At 41.9% G+C, this 19011-nt stretch overlaps 1 protein-coding gene across 4 annotated transcripts in view; it reads left to right on the forward strand.

Annotated features, from left to right (window-relative positions):
- The window catches only part of TEC (tec protein tyrosine kinase), a 223842-nt gene that overhangs the window by 68290 nt on the left and 136541 nt on the right, over positions 1 to 19011 (forward strand). For all 4 annotated transcript variants that reach the window (XM_033945988.1, XM_033945979.1, XM_033945998.1 and 1 more), the window contains one exon: positions 7945 to 8049. In XM_033945988.1, coding sequence (XP_033801879.1) covers positions 7945 to 8049 — 105 coding nt within the window. The remainder of the gene's footprint in view (positions 1 to 7944; positions 8050 to 19011) is intronic.

Consider the following 19011-nt stretch of genomic DNA (forward strand, 5'->3'; position numbering starts at 1 on the left):
GATTTAAACCAACCAAGTATCATTCCTGTAATACCAATAGATTCAAGGCAAGATATTAACAGGGAATGACTTATGTACCAAGCTAACAAACAACAACACTGGTTAGACAGCTACATAAATGGAGCAAGACTAACATATAATGCTTTTAGAAAAGCCATAAAAACTACCTTATTCAACAAAATCATCACCTAAAAAAGTATCTACATCTAACACTACATATGTCCACACTTGCTTTTAAGTCTTAAATGTCTAACATTAAATTTTGCTGCCTTTTTAAGATTCTGTTTGCTGTATTTCACTTCCTTTTGTAAGATTCTATATGCTGTATCTCTCTACCTTTTTGTAAGACTCTATATGCTCTTTGTAAGATTCTATATGTTGTATCTCTCTACCTTTTTGTAAGACTCTATATGCTCTTTGTAAGATTCTATATGCTGTATCCCGGACCTTTTGTGAGAGTCTATATGCTTTTTTGTAAGTTTCTATATACTGTATCCCGGACTTCTACATATTATAACTCGCTGACTGTCCAGTTCTCTTCAGTGTGAACCGCCTAGAAGTCTCACGACTATGGCGATATAGAAGAAACAAAGTTATTATTATTATTAACCAAATCAAATGCTGCAGAAAGATCCAATGAAATTAATAATACTGCTTTTCCACAATCAGTTGCAGTATAGAAGTGAGACAAGAATTGTCTCAGTTGAGTTAGACATCCTAAATCTGATTGAGAAGGATGAATCATATGAGACAACTCAGAATGTTGAGAAAACTGCTGAAAAACAATACGTTCCAAAACTTTAGATACAAACGGAATATTTGAAATTGAATGAAAGCTAGATACTTGAGATGTATCTAAAGAATGATTCTTCAGGATCGGATAGACAATAGCATTCTTCAACTTCAAAGTGACTTCACCTAACAATAAACTATTGTTAATCATGTTAAGAAGTAGAGGTGATAGACCATGTCTATTATTATCAAGAATCCAAGTTGATGGTTATTGGATCTAATAGGCAAGTAGGTTTTTTTCATGGAATTTATAGTTTTTTCTAAAGCAAGTAAAAAAGGTAAATTGAAAGCCAACCATGATGATGAAATAGTTTACCACTGAAAGAAAGTTTTACTGGAACATTCAGCCTCACAGGGCTTAGCCAAAGTAGGTGAGGTAGGAAAGGTGTCTTTCGATGAAATTTTATTCACAAAATAATCTGCAATATCATATGCTTTTAAGTTTGAGATGATATGCGGTAGGTTTAATAGTAGTAAGATTGTTTAAAGTGGCAAACAATTGCTTAGATCTATTTGGTGCACGTTTAATTTTGCTTATGTAATAAGAATGATCAGATTTTATGTAAGTTTGATATTCCTTATAGAGTGCACGGTAATGATCTACATCGCAATGTGATATATGCCTTTTGCGCTCAAGAGCTCTCAAACTGTTCTTAATTGATCGACAGTCCTTTGAAAACCAAGGTCTCTTTCAAATATTAAGCAGATCTTTTTTATAGGAACTTTAGAGGTACATTCATTTTCAAGAGATGAATTCCACAACTGAGATTGAGATGAAAGTGAAAATGAGATAAAATCTTTTGGAAACTGAGAAAATAAAGGTGATAATGTTGAAATATCAAAAACATTAAAGTCACACTTTGAAATAACAGAAGATGGCAAATTAAATTCTGGATTTAATAAAGCAATAGTACATGACAAAGTTATAAATATCATGGCACAATCTAATCAAGGAACAAATGTAACAGTGGAAGAAGAGATTAACCAATTATCAGAAAAATAAGTAAGCATAAGATCAAGAGTATGTCCAGCCTAATGAGTTACTTGAGAGATGTGTTGAGTTAAACCTAAATCTTGAACCATAGAGGAAAACAAAAAATCAAATGTTCGTGAAGGGTTATCGTAGTGAATATTAAAATCTCCTAAAATAAAGAGATTTGAGTATTTAAAAGCCAAACTTCTGTTCGGTACCACGATGGCTGAAACCTCGGCGTCCACACCGGCGTCAACGACATCTAAGCCGGCACCCACTTCATCGACACCGCTCGACACCACGGCGGCGTCGCACCCCTCAGGTAAGCCGGCTAAGAAGCCTTCCTCACTGGAGCGCCCTCCGGTCGCTGTGGCAGAGAGTCCAATCCTGCCGACCGCGAGGCGCCCTTGTAAACGCTCCGCCCCTATAGAGGTGAGTGCATCCTCCTCGGCCTCCTCATCCTCTGGGCGTCGAGCAGCACCCCAGGTACCGCAGAAAAAGAAAGCGGTACCGGTGCCCTCCTTGGACGACCGTATTCCGGCCGTCCTTCAGATGCAGCTTAAAGAGCAGTTGCAACAGCTCCTTCCTGTTCTCTTAGCACCGAGCTTTCCAGTCCCGTTCCAGTCTGAGCCACCGGTACCGGCCGTGGAGCAGCCTTTATTGTCGGCTTCTGCTCTGTCGGTACCGGTTTCTTCTTCTGCTTCAGCCTCCATGCCGGTATTGTCTGCTGAGCCGAGAGGTCTACATCATGCGGTCCAAACAACTGACCCCACACCGGTGTCTGATTCTTCTCGACACCGCCAACCTCTCACTTCCCCAGGTGCTCCTCGGAAAGTAGACACCTTATACAAAGTGATTCCCATCCCGGGTTTTGACAAACCTCAGCTTCCACACGAATCATTGCTGGTAGAATCCACCTTGAAAAAGTCTACCAGCGCTAGTGTCTATGCATCTGTCCCTCCTGGCAGAGAGGGCAAAGCTATGGATAAGTTTGGCAAGCGTCTCTATCAAAACGCTATGCTAGCTAACTGCTCAGGTAATTATGCCTTTCATTTTTCATTTTACCTGAAGCATCTTATCCAGCAGCTTTCCTCTTTTCAGAAATATCTTCCTGATCGAAAACTCCCTTTATTTCAACAATACACTTCTAGTCTGTTGCAACTTCGTAAGTTCATGGTGCGTTCAATTTACAACACCTTCGAGCTCACTTCTAGGGCCACAGCCATGGCGGTTGCAATGAGACGTCTAGCTTGGCTTAGAGTCTCTGAACTTTGACGTGAACCACCAGGACCGCCTTGCCAACGCTCTATGTTTGGGGGACGAGCTGTTTGGAGACTCTTTGGATTCTACCACTCAGAAGCTTTCTGCCCATGAGACTCGCTGGGACACACTCTTAAAGAACAAGAAGAAGCCTCCACCTTCTCGTTCTTTTCGTCAGCAAGCCTCCTACCAATGTTGCTACTCAGCTCGTCCTCTTCCTCCAGCTCAACAACAACCGCGGCGTCCACGTCAACCACAACGCCAACAACCTAGAGCTCAACAACAACAGGTGGTAAAATAACCTGTACCACCTAAACCAACTCAACCCTTTTGACTTTCTTCTCCAGGACATAGCCAGTCTTCCTCCATCCTCTCTACTGCCCCAGCCTATCGGAGGTCGTCTATCCTTTTTTCTCAGCCGTTGGGAGATCATCACCTCAGACCAGTGGGTTCTCAACATCATTCGCCACGACTACTCTCTTAATTTTCAGACTCTTTCCATTCCAAGTCCTCCAAAAGAGTCTGCTTTGAACACATCTCAGTCCTCTCTTCTCCTTCAAGAGATCCAATCCCTTCTTCTTCTGAACGCCATAGAAGAAGTTCCTCTAGATCAGAAGGGGCAGGGGATTCTACTCCTGATGTTTTCTGGTCCCCAAAAAAACCGGGGACCACAGACCCATTCTAGATCTCCGAGATCTCAACAAATGCTTGGTCAAAGAAAAGTTCAAAATGCTTTCTCTGGCCACACTTTATCCTCTTCTCACTCAAGGCAACTGGCTATGTTCCCTCGATCTCAAAGAGGCCTACACGCACATCCCGGTCAATCTGGCCTCCAGACAGTATCTCCGTTTCATGATCAATCGCTGCCATTACCAGTACAAGGTGTTACCCTTCGGCCTTGCCTCCTCTCCCAGGGTCTTCACAAAGTGTCTCATCGTGGTGGCTGCTTTTCTACGCTCCCACCATCTTCAGGTCTTCCCTTATCTAGACGACTGGTTAATCAAGGCTCCTTCCTCTCAGGCAGTGCTTCATGCCACCAACCAGACCATCCTCTTTCTCCAACTTCTGGGTTTCGAGATCAATCTGCCCAAATCACATATCATCCCCACTCAGAGACTTCAGTTCATAGGAGCGATCCTGGACACGGTCCTCATGAGGGCGTTTCTTCCATCCAACCACCTTCAGACTCTTCATCATCTCTGTCAGCAGGTGCTTCCACAGCTCTCCATCTCTGCCAAGCAAATGATGATACTCTTGGGTCACATGGCCTCGACAGTTCATGTCACCCCCTTCGCACGTCTTCACCTGCGCACTCCTCAATGGACCCTAGCTACCCAGTGGTCCCAGGCGACGGATCCTTGATCACGGTACATATCTGTGACATCATCTCTTCGTCAATCTCTACAATGATGGTTGAAATCTTACAATCTCTCCAGAGGCCTCCTGTTCCATCTGCCTCATCATCATCTGGTCATCACCACAGACGCCTCCCCCTATGCCTGGGGAGCTCACTTGAACGAATTCCAAACTCAGGGTCTTTGGACTGCCCAGGAAAAGAAACATCACATCAATTTCCTGGAACTCCGAGCAATGTTTTATGCCCTCAAGGCTTTCCAGCATCTCCTCTCTCCTCAAATTCTACTACTTTGCACAGACAATCAAGTTGCAATGTACTACATCAACAAACAGGGTGGGACAGGCTCTCGCCTGTTGTATCAGGAGGGCCAAAAGATTTGGTCTTGGGCGACAGCTCACCATTTATTCCTAAAGGCTGTCTACATTCAGGGAGAGCAGAATTCCTTAGCAGACAATCTCAAGAGAATTCTCCAACCCCACGAATGGACTCTCGATCCCATGACTCTCCAGTCCATTTTCGCTCAATGGGGAACTCCTCAAGTGGACCTTTTTGCAGCTCCTCACAATCATCAGCTGCCCCACTTTTGCTCCAGACTCTACTCCCCTCACCGTCTGGCAGCGGATGCGTTTCTCCTGGATTGGACCAATCTATTCCTTTATGCTTTTCCTCCTCTGCCTCTCATGTTGCGGACCTTGTTCAAACTCAGGAGGGAACACGCCACCATGATTCTCATCGCTCCACGGTGGCCCAGGCAACATTGGTTCTCTCTTCTGCTTCAACTCAGTTCCAGGGAGCCCATTCTTCTTCCACTGTTTCCTTTTCTGCTCACTCAGCATCAGCAGTCCCTCCTTCATCCCAGCCTGCAGTCTCTGCACCTGACAGCTTGGTATCTCTCGGGCTGACCTCGGCTCATTCACTTCTTTCTCAGCCTGTTTGTTCTATTCTTGATGCTTCCAGGAAACCGACTACTCTTCAATGTTACCATCAGAAATGGACCCGGTTTTCTTCCTGCTGCCTTCTGCATCATCATAATCCAACTTCGCTAGCAGTAAAACTAGTGTTGGATTATCTCCTTTCTTTGTCTAACTCTGGTCTCAAATCTACTTCTATCAGAGTCCACCTGAGTGCCATTACTGCTTTTCATGAGCCAGTTCACGGAAAACCTCTCACTGCTCATACTTTGGTTTCCAGATTCATGCGGGGTCTTTTCAATGTGAAACCACCTCTCAAGCCCCCTCCTGTGGTCTGGGATCTTAATGTGGTTCTTTCCGCCTTAATGAAGCCTCCTTTTGAACCCCTAGCCACAGCTCATTTCAGATTTCTCACTTGGAAAGTGGTCTTCCTTATTGCTCTCACCTCTGCCAGGAGGGTCAGTAAGCTGCATGCACTAGTTGCCGATCCACCTTTCACAATCTTTCACCATGACAAGGTGGTTCTGCCTACACATCCAAAGTTTCTTCCTAAGGTTGTCTCTGACTTTCATCTTAACCAGTCCTCTGTCCTGCCTGTATTCTTCCCGAAACCTCATTCTCATCCTGGAGAACAGGCTTTGCATACTTTGGACTGTAAGCGTGCTTTGGCTTACTACTTAGAGCGCACTAAACCTCGCAGATCATCTCCCCAACTTTTTCTCTCGTTTGATCCTAATAAGTTGGATCCTGTTTCTAAACGTACGTTATCCAATTGGCTTGCTGCTTGCATATCGTTCTGTTATGCTCAGACTGGACTGACACTGGAAGATTCTGTCATGGCCCATAAGGTTAGAGCTATGGCAGTGTCTGTAGCTTTCCTCAGATCAACTCCTATTGAGGAAATCTGCAAGGCTGCTACTTGGTCCTCAGTTCATACTTTCACATCTCATTATTGTCTGGATGCATTTTCCAGATGGGATGGACACTTCGGCCAATCTGTTTTGCAAAATTTATTTTCATAGTGGCCAACCTTCCCTCCATCCCTCTTTTTGTTAGCTTGGTCACCCATCAGTCAAGAATATGCTGCCTGCTTGTCCTGGGATAAAGCACAGTTACTTACCGTAACAGGTGTTATCCAGGGACAGCAGGCAGATATTCTTGCGTCCCACCCACCTCCCCGGGTTGGCTTCTTAGCTGGCTTATCCTAACTGGGGACCGCGCGCCTCCGTCGGGCGGGAAGGCACTCGCGGTGTGGCCTAACTAGAACTTTCTAAGTTCTTAAAGTGCAATCACTCTAAAATTGTCTGTACCGGGGCTCCGTCGGTGCTGTCACTCATCAGTCAAGAATATCTGCCTGCTGTCCCTGGATAACACCTGTTATGGTAAGTAACTGTGCTTTCTCCTTTCCTCCTATGTCCCCTTCCCCCTTCTTCTCCTCCTTCCTTCCCTGTTTACCCTTCAATCACCTAGAGGTTGTATAGGTTTGTGCGACTCACAAATAGAAGATTAGATTAGATCTTACCATTGAATTCTAGGCCACCTGTAATGCACACAAAACTGACTCGGGTACTCCCAAGAACACCATACAACAGTAGTCAAAACCAGATAATACTATCAACATAATTCAGGAAGGGGTTTTATTTGTTATGGTGTATTCTAGGTTTTGTATGTATTAATATGGCTAAAACACATTATTAGTAATTGGGTTCCATTGTAAAAATCAAAATTGAGATAAAATGTGCATTAACCATGTTATGTGTAATGTACTTCAGCAACTACGGTATTTATATAAAGTAGATTAGGAACTATAGCAAAGGAATAACCACACAACCTTAAAACTAATTTTAATGTCCTCTATCCATAGCAGCTCCTCTATTCTTCCCCCCCCCCCTTCTGTTCTCCTAGTATCCCTCACAAGCCTTGTTCTCCCTTTCTTGCTTATTTCCATCTTGCCCCTACAACTTTATCCTCAATATGTCTTCTCTTCATCCTCATCTTGTATCTTACTCTTGTCTTCTCTCTCTTCACTTCCTTAACAACTGCTGTAGCCTCCTCCCTCCAGTGCAGAATTAATTCTAGTCTCCCTTCTGCATTGCAGGCTGCTGGCGAACATTGAATATTTGGAAAGGAGATGGGATTTGATATTCCACCTTTCTGTGGTTACAATCAAAGTGGTTTACATATATTATATACAGGTACTTATTTTTGTACCTGGGACAAGGAGCTGCAATAGAAGCAAACCCAGTTCCCTAGGTTCTTAGCTTACTGCAACTAACCATTAGGCTGCTCCTCAACTTCATCTTGAATTGTTCACCTTCCAGTGGTGATTACACGGATCTCAGTACTACTTTTAGCCTATAATTTCTCAAGGAAAAGAGACTCAAGAGATTGTTGTTGTCTTCAAGTGTTTTTCCCTCTCCCTTCAAGTAACATTTCTGTTTAATGCCCTATGAGCACAAAATTGTAGGGATGTTTTCAAGAGAACACACAATTTCTGATTGGGGTGATTATCTTGGAGTCAAGCATGTGCTGATTGAGCGGTATAAAAAATTTTAAATAAACTTGAAACTAGCTGAAAAGAAGACTGTTCTTAGTCTAGTTTGGAAAGTTTTGTTTTTCTGTCTTAACTTAGTTTTTTATTTCTTTTACAGAAGAAAAACAAAAAGGGATCTGTTGATCTTACAAAGGTCAAATGCGTGGAAATTGTGAAGAATGATGGTGCTTTCATTCCTTGTCAGAATAAATATCCTTTTCAGGTAAGACTAGTTTATGAATTTTTTAATGTAGCTGGAGGTTGTGGGTTGTGTGGTTTTTTTGTTGTTTTTTTTTGCCAAGTATCCCAGTGTTCATGTTTTTTCTTTTTTTATATTTCTAAAATCGTTATTATAATATCACAAGTAATCAACTTGCTAAAGCAAAGGAAATCATAATCGGACCCATTTGATATAACAACAAAATTGAACAACTGTACAAGCTCACAATACAGGGGAGAGATCCAGCACACAAATCAAAGGTAAACTAGGAAATACAAAACACAATACACCAACATATATCTGTACACAGGCTTAAAGTGGACTCATCAAGGTTGCTGGGGTTGCTGCTGTGGCAGAGGCAGAAGTCTGTCAGTCAGACAGCCTAGCATTTAAAAAAAAGTAGACAGTTGCTTGTGCTTATGAAAAATATAATGTACACCTTGAAACTTAATAAAGCATTTACAGGGAAAATGCAAAAAAAAAAAAAAAAAGAACCCCCTCTTCCAACTGCAGAACCTCAATAAAATTCTAGAACTCTGCAAGATGGCAGCATCAGCTTAAGCTATGTGTAAGACTGATCATAAAAAGTTTCTTTTTAAGACGGTCAAATGCATCTTCGGTGGTATTTCTTCCAGTGCCAAGCTTTGTGAATGAGAGCTTGGAGTGAATACTTCCAGTGATCACCTGAAGGTGTGACTTTGATTGCTAAACTGAACAGTATGGACAGATCAGAAGAGGCTTAGTGCTGACAGTGGCAGTTGGACTGTGAGTTATTTTGAAGAAGCAGTCGGCTGATATCAGATGATCGGAAGAGGCTTAGTGCTGACAGCGGCAGTTGGACTGTGAATTAATTTGAAGAAGCAGTCAGCTCTGCTCCGCCCTCTTCTCGACCAGTGGGGGACCCGGCATTTAAATTTAAACAGTGCTGGAGGCATGTGACGCCCGGCTCAGACTCAAATTGAACAGCCGAACCAACTCACTTTGGAGTCTACTAGTGAAGAGGCAGCATGGGAGCTTTGCTCCGCCCCTCTTCCCGACCAACAGGGGACCCGGCATTTAAATTTTAACAGTGCCAGAGGTGCGTGACGCCCGGCTCAGACTCCTCAAACTGAACAGCTGAACCAACTCACTTTGGAGTCTGCTAGTGAAGAAGCAGCGTGGGAGCTCTGCTCCGCCCCTTTTCCCGACCAGCGGGGGACCCAGCATTTAAATTTAAACAGCGCCGGAGGCGCGTGATGCCCGGCTCAGACTCAAATTGAACAGCCGAACCAACTCACTTTGGAGTCTACTAGTGAAGAGGCAGCATGGGAGCTTTGCTCCGCCCCTCTTCCCGACCAACAGGGGACCCGGCATTTAAATTTTAACAGTGCCAGAGGTGCGTGACGCCCGGCTCAGACTCCTCAAACTGAACAGCTGAACCAACTCACTTTGGAGTCTGCTAGTGAAGAAGCAGCGTGGGAGCTCTGCTCCGCCCCTTTTCCCGACCAGCGGGGGACCCGGCATTTAAATTTAAACAGCGCTAACGGCGCGCAGACGAAGGTGCGTGACAAAAGCAATTGCGCCTTAGTGAGCACCTTTGTGAAGCGTCTGTAGGAAAGCTTGTTAGGAATACTACTTGTACAACATTGTCTAAACTCCTTCAATTCAGGGTCTAATCACTGGAGTCACATCTCCTTAGAAGAGAGCGTCTTGAGGCTTGATATCTCCTTCACCCAAGTCAGTATAAAATCTGATGAAACGACTCATTATGGAGAGTTAATCCGCTATACACAAGTGTCAAGACCTGGTCTAGGATCAGTTTTCATCGGTTTGAAAAAATTTAAGACTTAATACCTAATCTACAGACTCTTAATAGATGTTTAAAGATAATATAATAATAGCAAATGTTAACTTTAGGATCACACATATCTTATATCCCTATTCATAAATCAATTCATATACTACCTCTTCCTTCTAGAAATATACACAACTCCAAATATCTTACTCCTTGCCAATTGACTAGCCAAGAACACATTACCAATATCCTGAGAAAAAAGCATCTAAACAAATGCTCAAAAACAAAACCCAATATTAATACTCAAAATCAATATTTTCCACCAATAAATCTTCTTTACCCACACTATATACTTAACACTACCAAAAAGCACAACTTAATAACATGTGCCTATATGAATATAAGATCAATTGGCCCAAAAGCAAATCTAATTAAATATTGGCTGGTTAAAGATCAACTAAGCTGTCTTTTTTTAGCAGAAACTTGGTTATCATCGTACTCTGATCCTTACATAAGAGTTTTGCCCCAATGGATATAAACTAGAGCTGGTTTGCAGAGAAAATAAACGAGGGGGAGGACTTGCCATCCTAGTAAAAAATAACTTCAATCTAAAAGTCCTACATAAACATACAACACTTCATTTAGATCTTTGTCAACTCTCTGATGATACACTCAATGGTACTTTGAACTGTCTATTATGTTATATTACACCAGGAAAATGGAACACCTCTAAACATGAACTTGAAGAATTTATTTTCCAGTTCTCTTTAACCTCTACATATAATATATTCCTCGGAGACATAAATCTGCACCTTGAGGATCATACTTCCAAACAAGTAGAGGAAATTCTCTCATATCTTGACGCCCTATCTTACCAGGTTCTCAATCCTGAACCCACGCATGAAAAAGATCACCAACTTGATATTGCTGCTTTCACATCTCATAACCTTCACACACCAAAAATTCACATCATTAAAGGCAAATGGCATCCTTCACTTTGGTCAGACCATTATAAATATACTTTTACCATCAAATGGCCTCATAAAAACTTAAAAACTGAGCCCCAAAAAACAACTTTCATTATCTAGGAAAAAAATAGATCCTGCCACATTTTGGGATAAGGTGGACTCTGCAATTAACTCCAATGTCCATATAGACTTTATAAAACATTGGCGTACCTTAAGTGAAACAAACCTGAATGAGTTAGCTCCAGAAAAAATCAAACACAGAATATGTAGACCTTCAGATAAAAATGGTTTGACTCCGAACTTCTTATTCTAAAAAGGAAGTGCAGACAACTTGAAAGAGCCTTGAGAAAAAAGAATCTAGATCAAACCAGAACGGCTTGGAGAAGCTTAATCAAGCAATATTAGATCAAACCAGAACGGCTTGGAGAAGCTTAATCAAGCAATATTAGATCAAACCAGAACGGCTTGGAGAAGCTTAATCAAGCAATATAACATCAAACTTAAGGAAAAACGCAAAGCATATTATTCTAAACTAATAGGCACTAACTCTCCAGATACTAAAATTCTTTTCAATTCTTTTCAATCTAATAAAAAAACTTACAGATACTAGACCTTTCCTGGCTACCCAAGGTAACAAACCACCATCTGCCTATCAATTAGCTGATTATTTCAAACATAAGATTATTTCAATCAGATCTACCTTAAACAACTCCTCAACCAACCTGGACGAGATACAATCATCCCCCTCAATAGAAGGAGCCATAATTGCAGATAGAACTTGGTCTACCTTTCCAACTCTACAATGGTCTGACTTAAACCATCTCTACAAAAAATATAGCCACACATCTTGTAACCTGAATAATTGTCCATCTTATCTACTTATAAATGCATCCCTCAAATTCAAAACTTGCCTCATGCAATGGATTCAAACTACACTCAATAAAGGTCAATTCCCACATGACCTAGGTGAGATTATAATTACCCCTCTATTGAAAGATCAAAAAGACCCTATTGACACTTCTAATAATTATAGACCCATTGCCTCAATTCCTCTGTACATCAAACTGATTGAAGGTCTTGTGACACAATACCGCTCCAATTACCTAGAAGACCACAATATACTACATTCTTCTCAATCAGGATTCAGAACAAATCATAGCACTGAAACTCTGCTAGCAACTCTGCTTGCCATTGCTCGACAGTACCTCAGCCAAGGACGTAAGATCCTTATAATACAACTAGATCTCTCCGCCGCCTTCGACCTTGTAGATCACTCTATTTTGCTGCAGATACTAAATGACATTGTGATTTCTGGCAAAGTCCATAACTGGTTCCAAGGTTTCCTTTAAAAAAGAACTTGTAGAGTCAAACAAAAAGATCTTAAATCAGACCCATGGTCTAACCCTTGTGGAGTTCCTCAGGGGTCCCCTCTATCACCCATTTTATTTAATCTTTTTATATCCTCTCTGGGCACCACTTTAGATAACCTAAACGTAACATCATTCAGCTATGTAGATGACATTTACCATTCTCTTCCCTTATGATACCCGACTCATTAGGTCATCTGGAAACAATTCTGGAGGAAGTAGAAAAATGGATGACCAACCATAAATCGAAGTTAAATGCAGATAAAACAAAATTCCTTATGCTTGAAACAGACAAAAATCCATCCATAACTGAATTGGAATTCAAAACAATTAAGTATCCAATACAGGTCTCCCTTAAAATTTTGGGTGTATTAATAGACAGATGCTGCACAATGCAGACTCAATTAAAAAAAACTACCCAAAAAGCATTCTTCACAATGCACAATTTAAGAAAAATTAGAAAATTCTTTGATAAAGACCAATACAGGATTATGGTTCAATCTCTTGTACTAGAACTAGTAGGTAACATTCTCTATCTACCTTGCCCCATTTATATGATCAAACAACTCCAGACTGTTCAGAATACTGCTCTTAGATTGATTTATTCTCTTGGAAGATTTGACCATATAACTAACGCTTATCTAGATTCACACTGGCTACCAATCTGAGCCAGAATTCATTTCAAGTTATACTGTATACTCTTCAAAGTAATTTACGGTACGGCACCTTCCTATCTTTACAGTCGCCTAAATCGTCTACTTCCAACCAGAACAAGGAGGTCACAGACCCTATTCTCCTACCCATCATTCAAAGGCACCCTGTGTAAGAAATTTTATAATGTCTCCTAGCGACACATGCAGCAAAAATTGATCCTTCAATCTCTAAATTGCTGATCACAACATCTAATATCAAAGCCTTCTGAAAAGAAATCAAAACCCACTTATTCACTAAGCATATTCAATCTACCTAAACTCTTCTCCTTCTATCTCCTCTTTATATTCCCAAGTTTAGTCTACTACCTGGTTCAATTTTCTTAATTAATGTAACCAATTTCTAAAATCTTTTACTAATCCATTTACTCAATCAATGTAAGGAATTCAGTTTAGAATCTTTGTAATGTTACTAGATTTAATTTTTTAATGATATATAATTTATTATGTTTATTATGTTAAATCCTTCCCATATATCGAATCCGAAAAAAACTCCTATATAATGTATTCTAAATTAATTTTCCTATTTACTGTTTTCCTGCCTTCTGCTATTCTATGTTTCTAGCCTAATTAATTTATTTTTCTCAAGTACTTTAGCAAGATTGTGAGCCTTTGGGACAGTCGGGGAACTCTAAGTACTTTTTCTTCATTTTAATTATCTTACTTAATTGCATCTCTTCTGTATCTACTGTAAACCGCTTTGAACCTCACAGTATAGCGGTATACAAGAAATAAAATTATTATTATTATTATAAAACATAAGAAACTGCTTTTTCTTCTGAGTACATTTGACCAAATCCAGATAAATCCTAATCTTATATCCCATAAACAGAGTCCCTGGTCAGAAAATATATAATTTTAATAACCAGTCTATTCCATGACCAAAGCACATGTAATAATCAGGGTAGCAGATGGTACAGTATGGAGATTACCAAAATTCTGTAAGTTCTAAGCTATCCTTAGTCAACTGAACACCTTGTTCTGGAACTTCAAATTCTTCCTTCATGGCAGAGGGCAAATAAAAAGTCCTTGCCAAGGAGGGGGAGATGCACACTCTTGAGGCACTTTTAGTTCAGATATAATATATGTACTTTTATAAGCATTTCAGACAATGATACAGGAAGTACAAAGACCTCTAATTCTTTCTGTGCTATGCATCGTGGTAGAGTTGCATGTAAAATTATCTACCCTGAGAAACTTTTATTTTTACCAAGTCTTCTAGGTCTGAGACACTCAGTAAGTCCAGTCTTATCCTGCTGGATTTTAGATACTAGACTATATGATCTTCAATTTTCTTAAGAAGGTCTTGTATTTGGTCAGACAGAGAACATTCCAAATAACTAGATTAATTGATCAGGTCTCACCAATATAGATAGAAACACAGAAAGATGACGGCAGATAAGGGCTATAGCCCATCAAGTCTGCCCACTTTATTGACCCACCCCTTTAAGTCTTCTGACCCCCTTAATCATACAGCCACTCTACTGACCCGCTCCTTCAAGTCTATACCCTGGCGACCCTATTCCTTGACTTGACCCTTGTAGGGAACCCACATAGGTATCCCATTTATTCTTTTTTTTTTTTTTAACTTTCTTTATTGATATTTTGAACTTGACAATGTATACATTTGAAAAATAAAAAAAAAACTGTATGAAAATACATTATTAACATCAGAATTATTACAATAAAGATTTTAAATCCCTTCTTAACCTATAACAGTAATGATGTATATTATACTAACAATATTATAAAATATTATGAAATTTATTCCTCTAAACAAATAATCCACCTCCCAAACCACCCTGGATGTGCAAAGGAATCTAACATAATGCTGGCCTCAATCACTCTTTCCGTGAAGAAGTACTTCCTGGCGTCTCCACGAAACTTCCCTCCCCTGAGTTTGAGCGGATGTCCCCTTGTGGTCGAGGGTCCTTTGAGAAGAAAGATATCATCTTCCACCTCGACACGTCCCGTGATGTACTTAAATGTCTCAATCATGTCTCCCCTTTCCCTACGCTCTTCGAGAGTGTAGAGCTGCAGTTTGTTCAGTCTTTCTTCGTACGTGAGACCCTTGAGCCCCGAGACCATCTTGGTGGCCATCCGCTGAACCGATTCAATTCTGAGCACATCTTTACGGTAGTGTGGCCTGCAGAATTGCACACAGTATTCCAGATGAGGTCTCACCATGGCTCTGTACAATGGCATTATGACTTTAGGTTTCCTGCTGACGAAGCTTCTCTTGACACAACCTATCATCTGCCGTGCCTTAGATGAAGCCTTCTCCACTTGAGTGGCAGTTTTCATGTCTGCACTGATGATTACTCCTAAATCTCATTCTGCTATAGTCCTGGTCAAAGTTTCTCCATTCAAGATGTAGGCTTTGCATGGATTACCGCTTCCGAGATGCAAGACCTTACATTTCTTGGCGTTGAAGCCCAGTTGCCAGGTCGAGGACCAACTTTCTAATGTACGCAGGTCATGCACCATAGTATCCTGTAGACTGCAGTCGCTTACTATATTGAATAGTTTGGCGTCATCGGCGAATAAGGTTACCTTACCTTGAAGCCCCTGAGTCAGATCTCTTATAAATATGTTGAAGAGGAGTGGGCCCAGGACTGAGCCCTGTGGCACTCCACTGGTCACCTCTGATGTTTTAGAGAGGGTACCGTTAACCATCACCCTCTGAAGTCTGCCACTCAGCCAGTCATTAACCCATGCAGTCAGTTTCTCTCCTAACCCCATCGATTCCATCTTGTTCAGCAGCATGCGATGTGGGACGCTGTCAAAAGCCTTGCTGTAGTCCAGGTATACGATGTCCAAGGACTCTCCCAAGTCCAGCCTTCTTGTCACCCAGTCAAAGAAGCTGATGAGATTGGATTGGCAAGACCTACCCTTGGTCTCTGAAGAAAGTTTGGGTTGCTGTTGATAGCCTACAGGAAAATATTCAGGGCTCCTTTTACTAAACAGTGTAAGAGCATTTTACCACAGGCTGGTGAGGTAAATGCTCTGACACTCATTGAATTCCTATGAGCGTTGGACTATTTACTTTGCCGGCCCGCTGTAAAATGCTCTTATGCTGCATAGTAAAACCCAAGTGTACGTTAGTTAGTGTAAACTAGAACAATTTGTTCCACATTCCTCAAAATTTAATTACCATTAGCGACGCCTCCACCGCTGCCTCTGCCACAGACCTATCCACGCAGCTCCTCCAGTTCTCCTCCTCTGCTGCTGTTCGCTGCCTCTCACTGCGGGTGGGTGCTGGCTGTAAGCAAACCGCCGCAGCCGCCACAGTGCCCAACTAGGCACTGTTGGCTCTGCCGCTCCCGGACGCTGCCCCTCCCCCCCCTCCCCACAGATGCCACTATCCCCTCTGCCGGAAGTCTGCTGCTGAGCCTTGAGCATCTGTGCTTGCTCAGGCCTTCTGGATCTCACCCTCTCCAAGATTCTCATGAGATCTCGAGTCTCATGAGAATCTCGGTGAGGGTGAGAACTAGAAGGCCTTGAGCATGCGCAGATGCTCAAGGCTCAGCAGCAGACTGGCGGCAGGCCCTTTCTAACTCCAGTGCCACATGGGTAAGGACAGGGCTGGTCAGTAGATGGGGAGGAGACGATCGTGAAGGAAGGGAGCAGCGGCCTCGGGGGGGGGGGGAGAACAATACTGTTGGTTCCCGCGTTGGGTGGGGGCTTGCAAATCGAGTCAATGCTCGGTTTTCGAGTTACAGTTTGCTCGAGTGTTTTGCTCGTTTTGCAAAACACTCGCAAACCGCGTTACTCGTAAACCGAGATTTGACTGTACTTGTATTGCAAGACCTTGCTCATTTAGAACAGTCACTACATTCCTGCAGCGTCTGAGAGAGAAGAACCATTGGCTCAGTTGTGATGATGTGACGCGTGTATACTGTATATACTCGTATTGCAAGTCTTTGCTTGTTTAGAACAGTCACTACCCTCTTGCAGTATCAGAGAGAGAAGAACTATCGGCTCAGTTGTGATGTGTATACTGTATGTACTTGTGTTGCAAGATATTGCTTGTATATCAAGTTAAAATTTAATAAAATGCAGTGTTCTCCCCAGAAATTTTTTCCAGCCGGGTGGCATGAAAAAGTGGGCATGAAAAATTTCATGCCGGGTGGCATGAAAAATTTTTTCCAGCCGGGTGGGGCGGGATGGGGAAATTTGGTGGTGGGGAAAATTAACCCCCTCTTTTACTAAGGTGCGCTAGCATTTTTAGCGCGCGCAAACCCCTGCGCTACGTGGGAAAACTAGTGCCAACTCAATGCTGGCGTTAGCATCTAGCGCGCATGGCAATTCCTCCACGTGCTAAGCGCACACTAAAATCACTATTGTAACTTAGTAAAAGGAGCCCTAAATGTATACTATTTTTATTAGTTAATTATTATTATTATTTTCCAGTGCTCAATATGACTTCCTTTTTTAAGGTTTGACACTTGTACCAGAATATTTTTACTAAATTTAAGAAGTATTTGCCCTCTTTCAAATGGTATAGAGGTTTAAAAAAGGGAAAGGCATTAATGAAGTCATTAGGTTCAATCTAGCCATTTATTTCTGCATGAATTTAAACAACTAAAAAAAAAAAGATAAATATAGCTCATCCAGTCATACAAGAAATGGCTCTACAGCAGGGGCGCCCACACTTTTTGGGCTTGCGAGCTACTTTTAAAATGACCAAGTCAAAATGATCTACCAACAATAAAAATTTTTAAAAAACACAAAGCACACTGTAAGCAGAGAAAATGTTAATTATCATTTATATTCCGCGGGTTTTCAAAGAGGTCAAGGCAGACAATTCTATGCAATGTCACCTGAGGAACAACTACACAAAAATAGACAAATATACCCCCTCCCTTTTTACTAAATCGTAATACTGGTTTTTAGAGCAGGGAGATGCACTGAATGCCCTGCGCTGCTCTCGATGCTCATAGGCTCCTTGCACTAAAAACCGCTATTACGGTTTAGTAAAAGGGGGCCATAGTGCAAAATAAAGACAGCAGATATAAATTCTTAAAAAAGACACATTTTGATCACTAAACTGAAAATAAAATCATTTTTCCTACCTTTTTGTCTGGTGATTTCATGAGTCTCTGTTTGCACTTCCTTCTTCTGACTATAAATCCAATATTTTTTTCTTTCTGCCCCTCCCCTTTTCTTTCTGTCTCTCTTTCTTTCTCTCTCCCCCTGCCCCCTCAAGCCATCGCGCCAATTTCTCCACTTCCCCAATTCTTTCCCTACCCCCTAAGCCACCATGCCGATTTCTCCCTGCTTCCACGAGCCAGACCAGGAATGTAAGGACCAGGCAGCGATTGGCTGGCCCAGAACTTCCTCTCTGTTGTCAGAATTGACGTCGGAGGTGAAGTCTTGTGAGTCCGGCGCTTGTACGCGTCTAGCCTGGCTCAGGGAGGCAGGAAGAAAAAGATTGCCAAGGCAACGCGATCGACTCACATTGCCTTTACGATCTACTGGTCGATCGCGCTCGTCCATTTGGGCACCCCTGCTGTTATGGTATCCTGTCCTGACCCGAGGAAAGGGGTTTAGTCCCCAAAAAACTGCCTTATTTCCATTTCCTATTTATAAACTTTAATCAATAGATACAATACTACTTGATTCTACGTAAAGCAAAAACAAATTTTTTTTCTACCTTTTGTCGTTTCTGCTTTAATCATCTTGTCTTCACTCTTCTTTCTAGCCAGCATCTGTCCGCTCTGTCTTCCATGCAGCATCAGCCCCTTCCATCCACTGTCCGCCCTCTCCCCGTTCCATATGGCATTTTCCCTCCTTCAATAAACTGTCTATCCTATGCCCCTTCTCTTCTCCTTTGTACATGATTGATTTCAGCTCTGCCACCTCTCCATTTTTCTCTCTCTGTCAACACCCCGTCCCCTATGCTCTGGTAACTCTCTCTTCTCCTTTCTTTCCTTCACACCCCACAGTCTGGTATCTTTCCTTTTTACTGATTCTCTGGCATCTCACTTCTTTCCTTTTCTTCCATCTCTCCCTCCCCCTCCATGCTCTGACATCTTCTCCTTCCTTTCCCCTTGGTCTGGCATACTTTCCTCATTCCCTCCAATTCCTGGCATCTCGTTTCATTCCCTCCCTCATCTTCTTTCTCCCTCCAGTTGGGTGCAGCA

Source organism: Geotrypetes seraphini, chromosome 1, assembly GCF_902459505.1.
Source record: "Geotrypetes seraphini chromosome 1, aGeoSer1.1, whole genome shotgun sequence".
Classification (NCBI taxonomy): domain Eukaryota; kingdom Metazoa; phylum Chordata; class Amphibia; order Gymnophiona; family Dermophiidae; genus Geotrypetes; species Geotrypetes seraphini.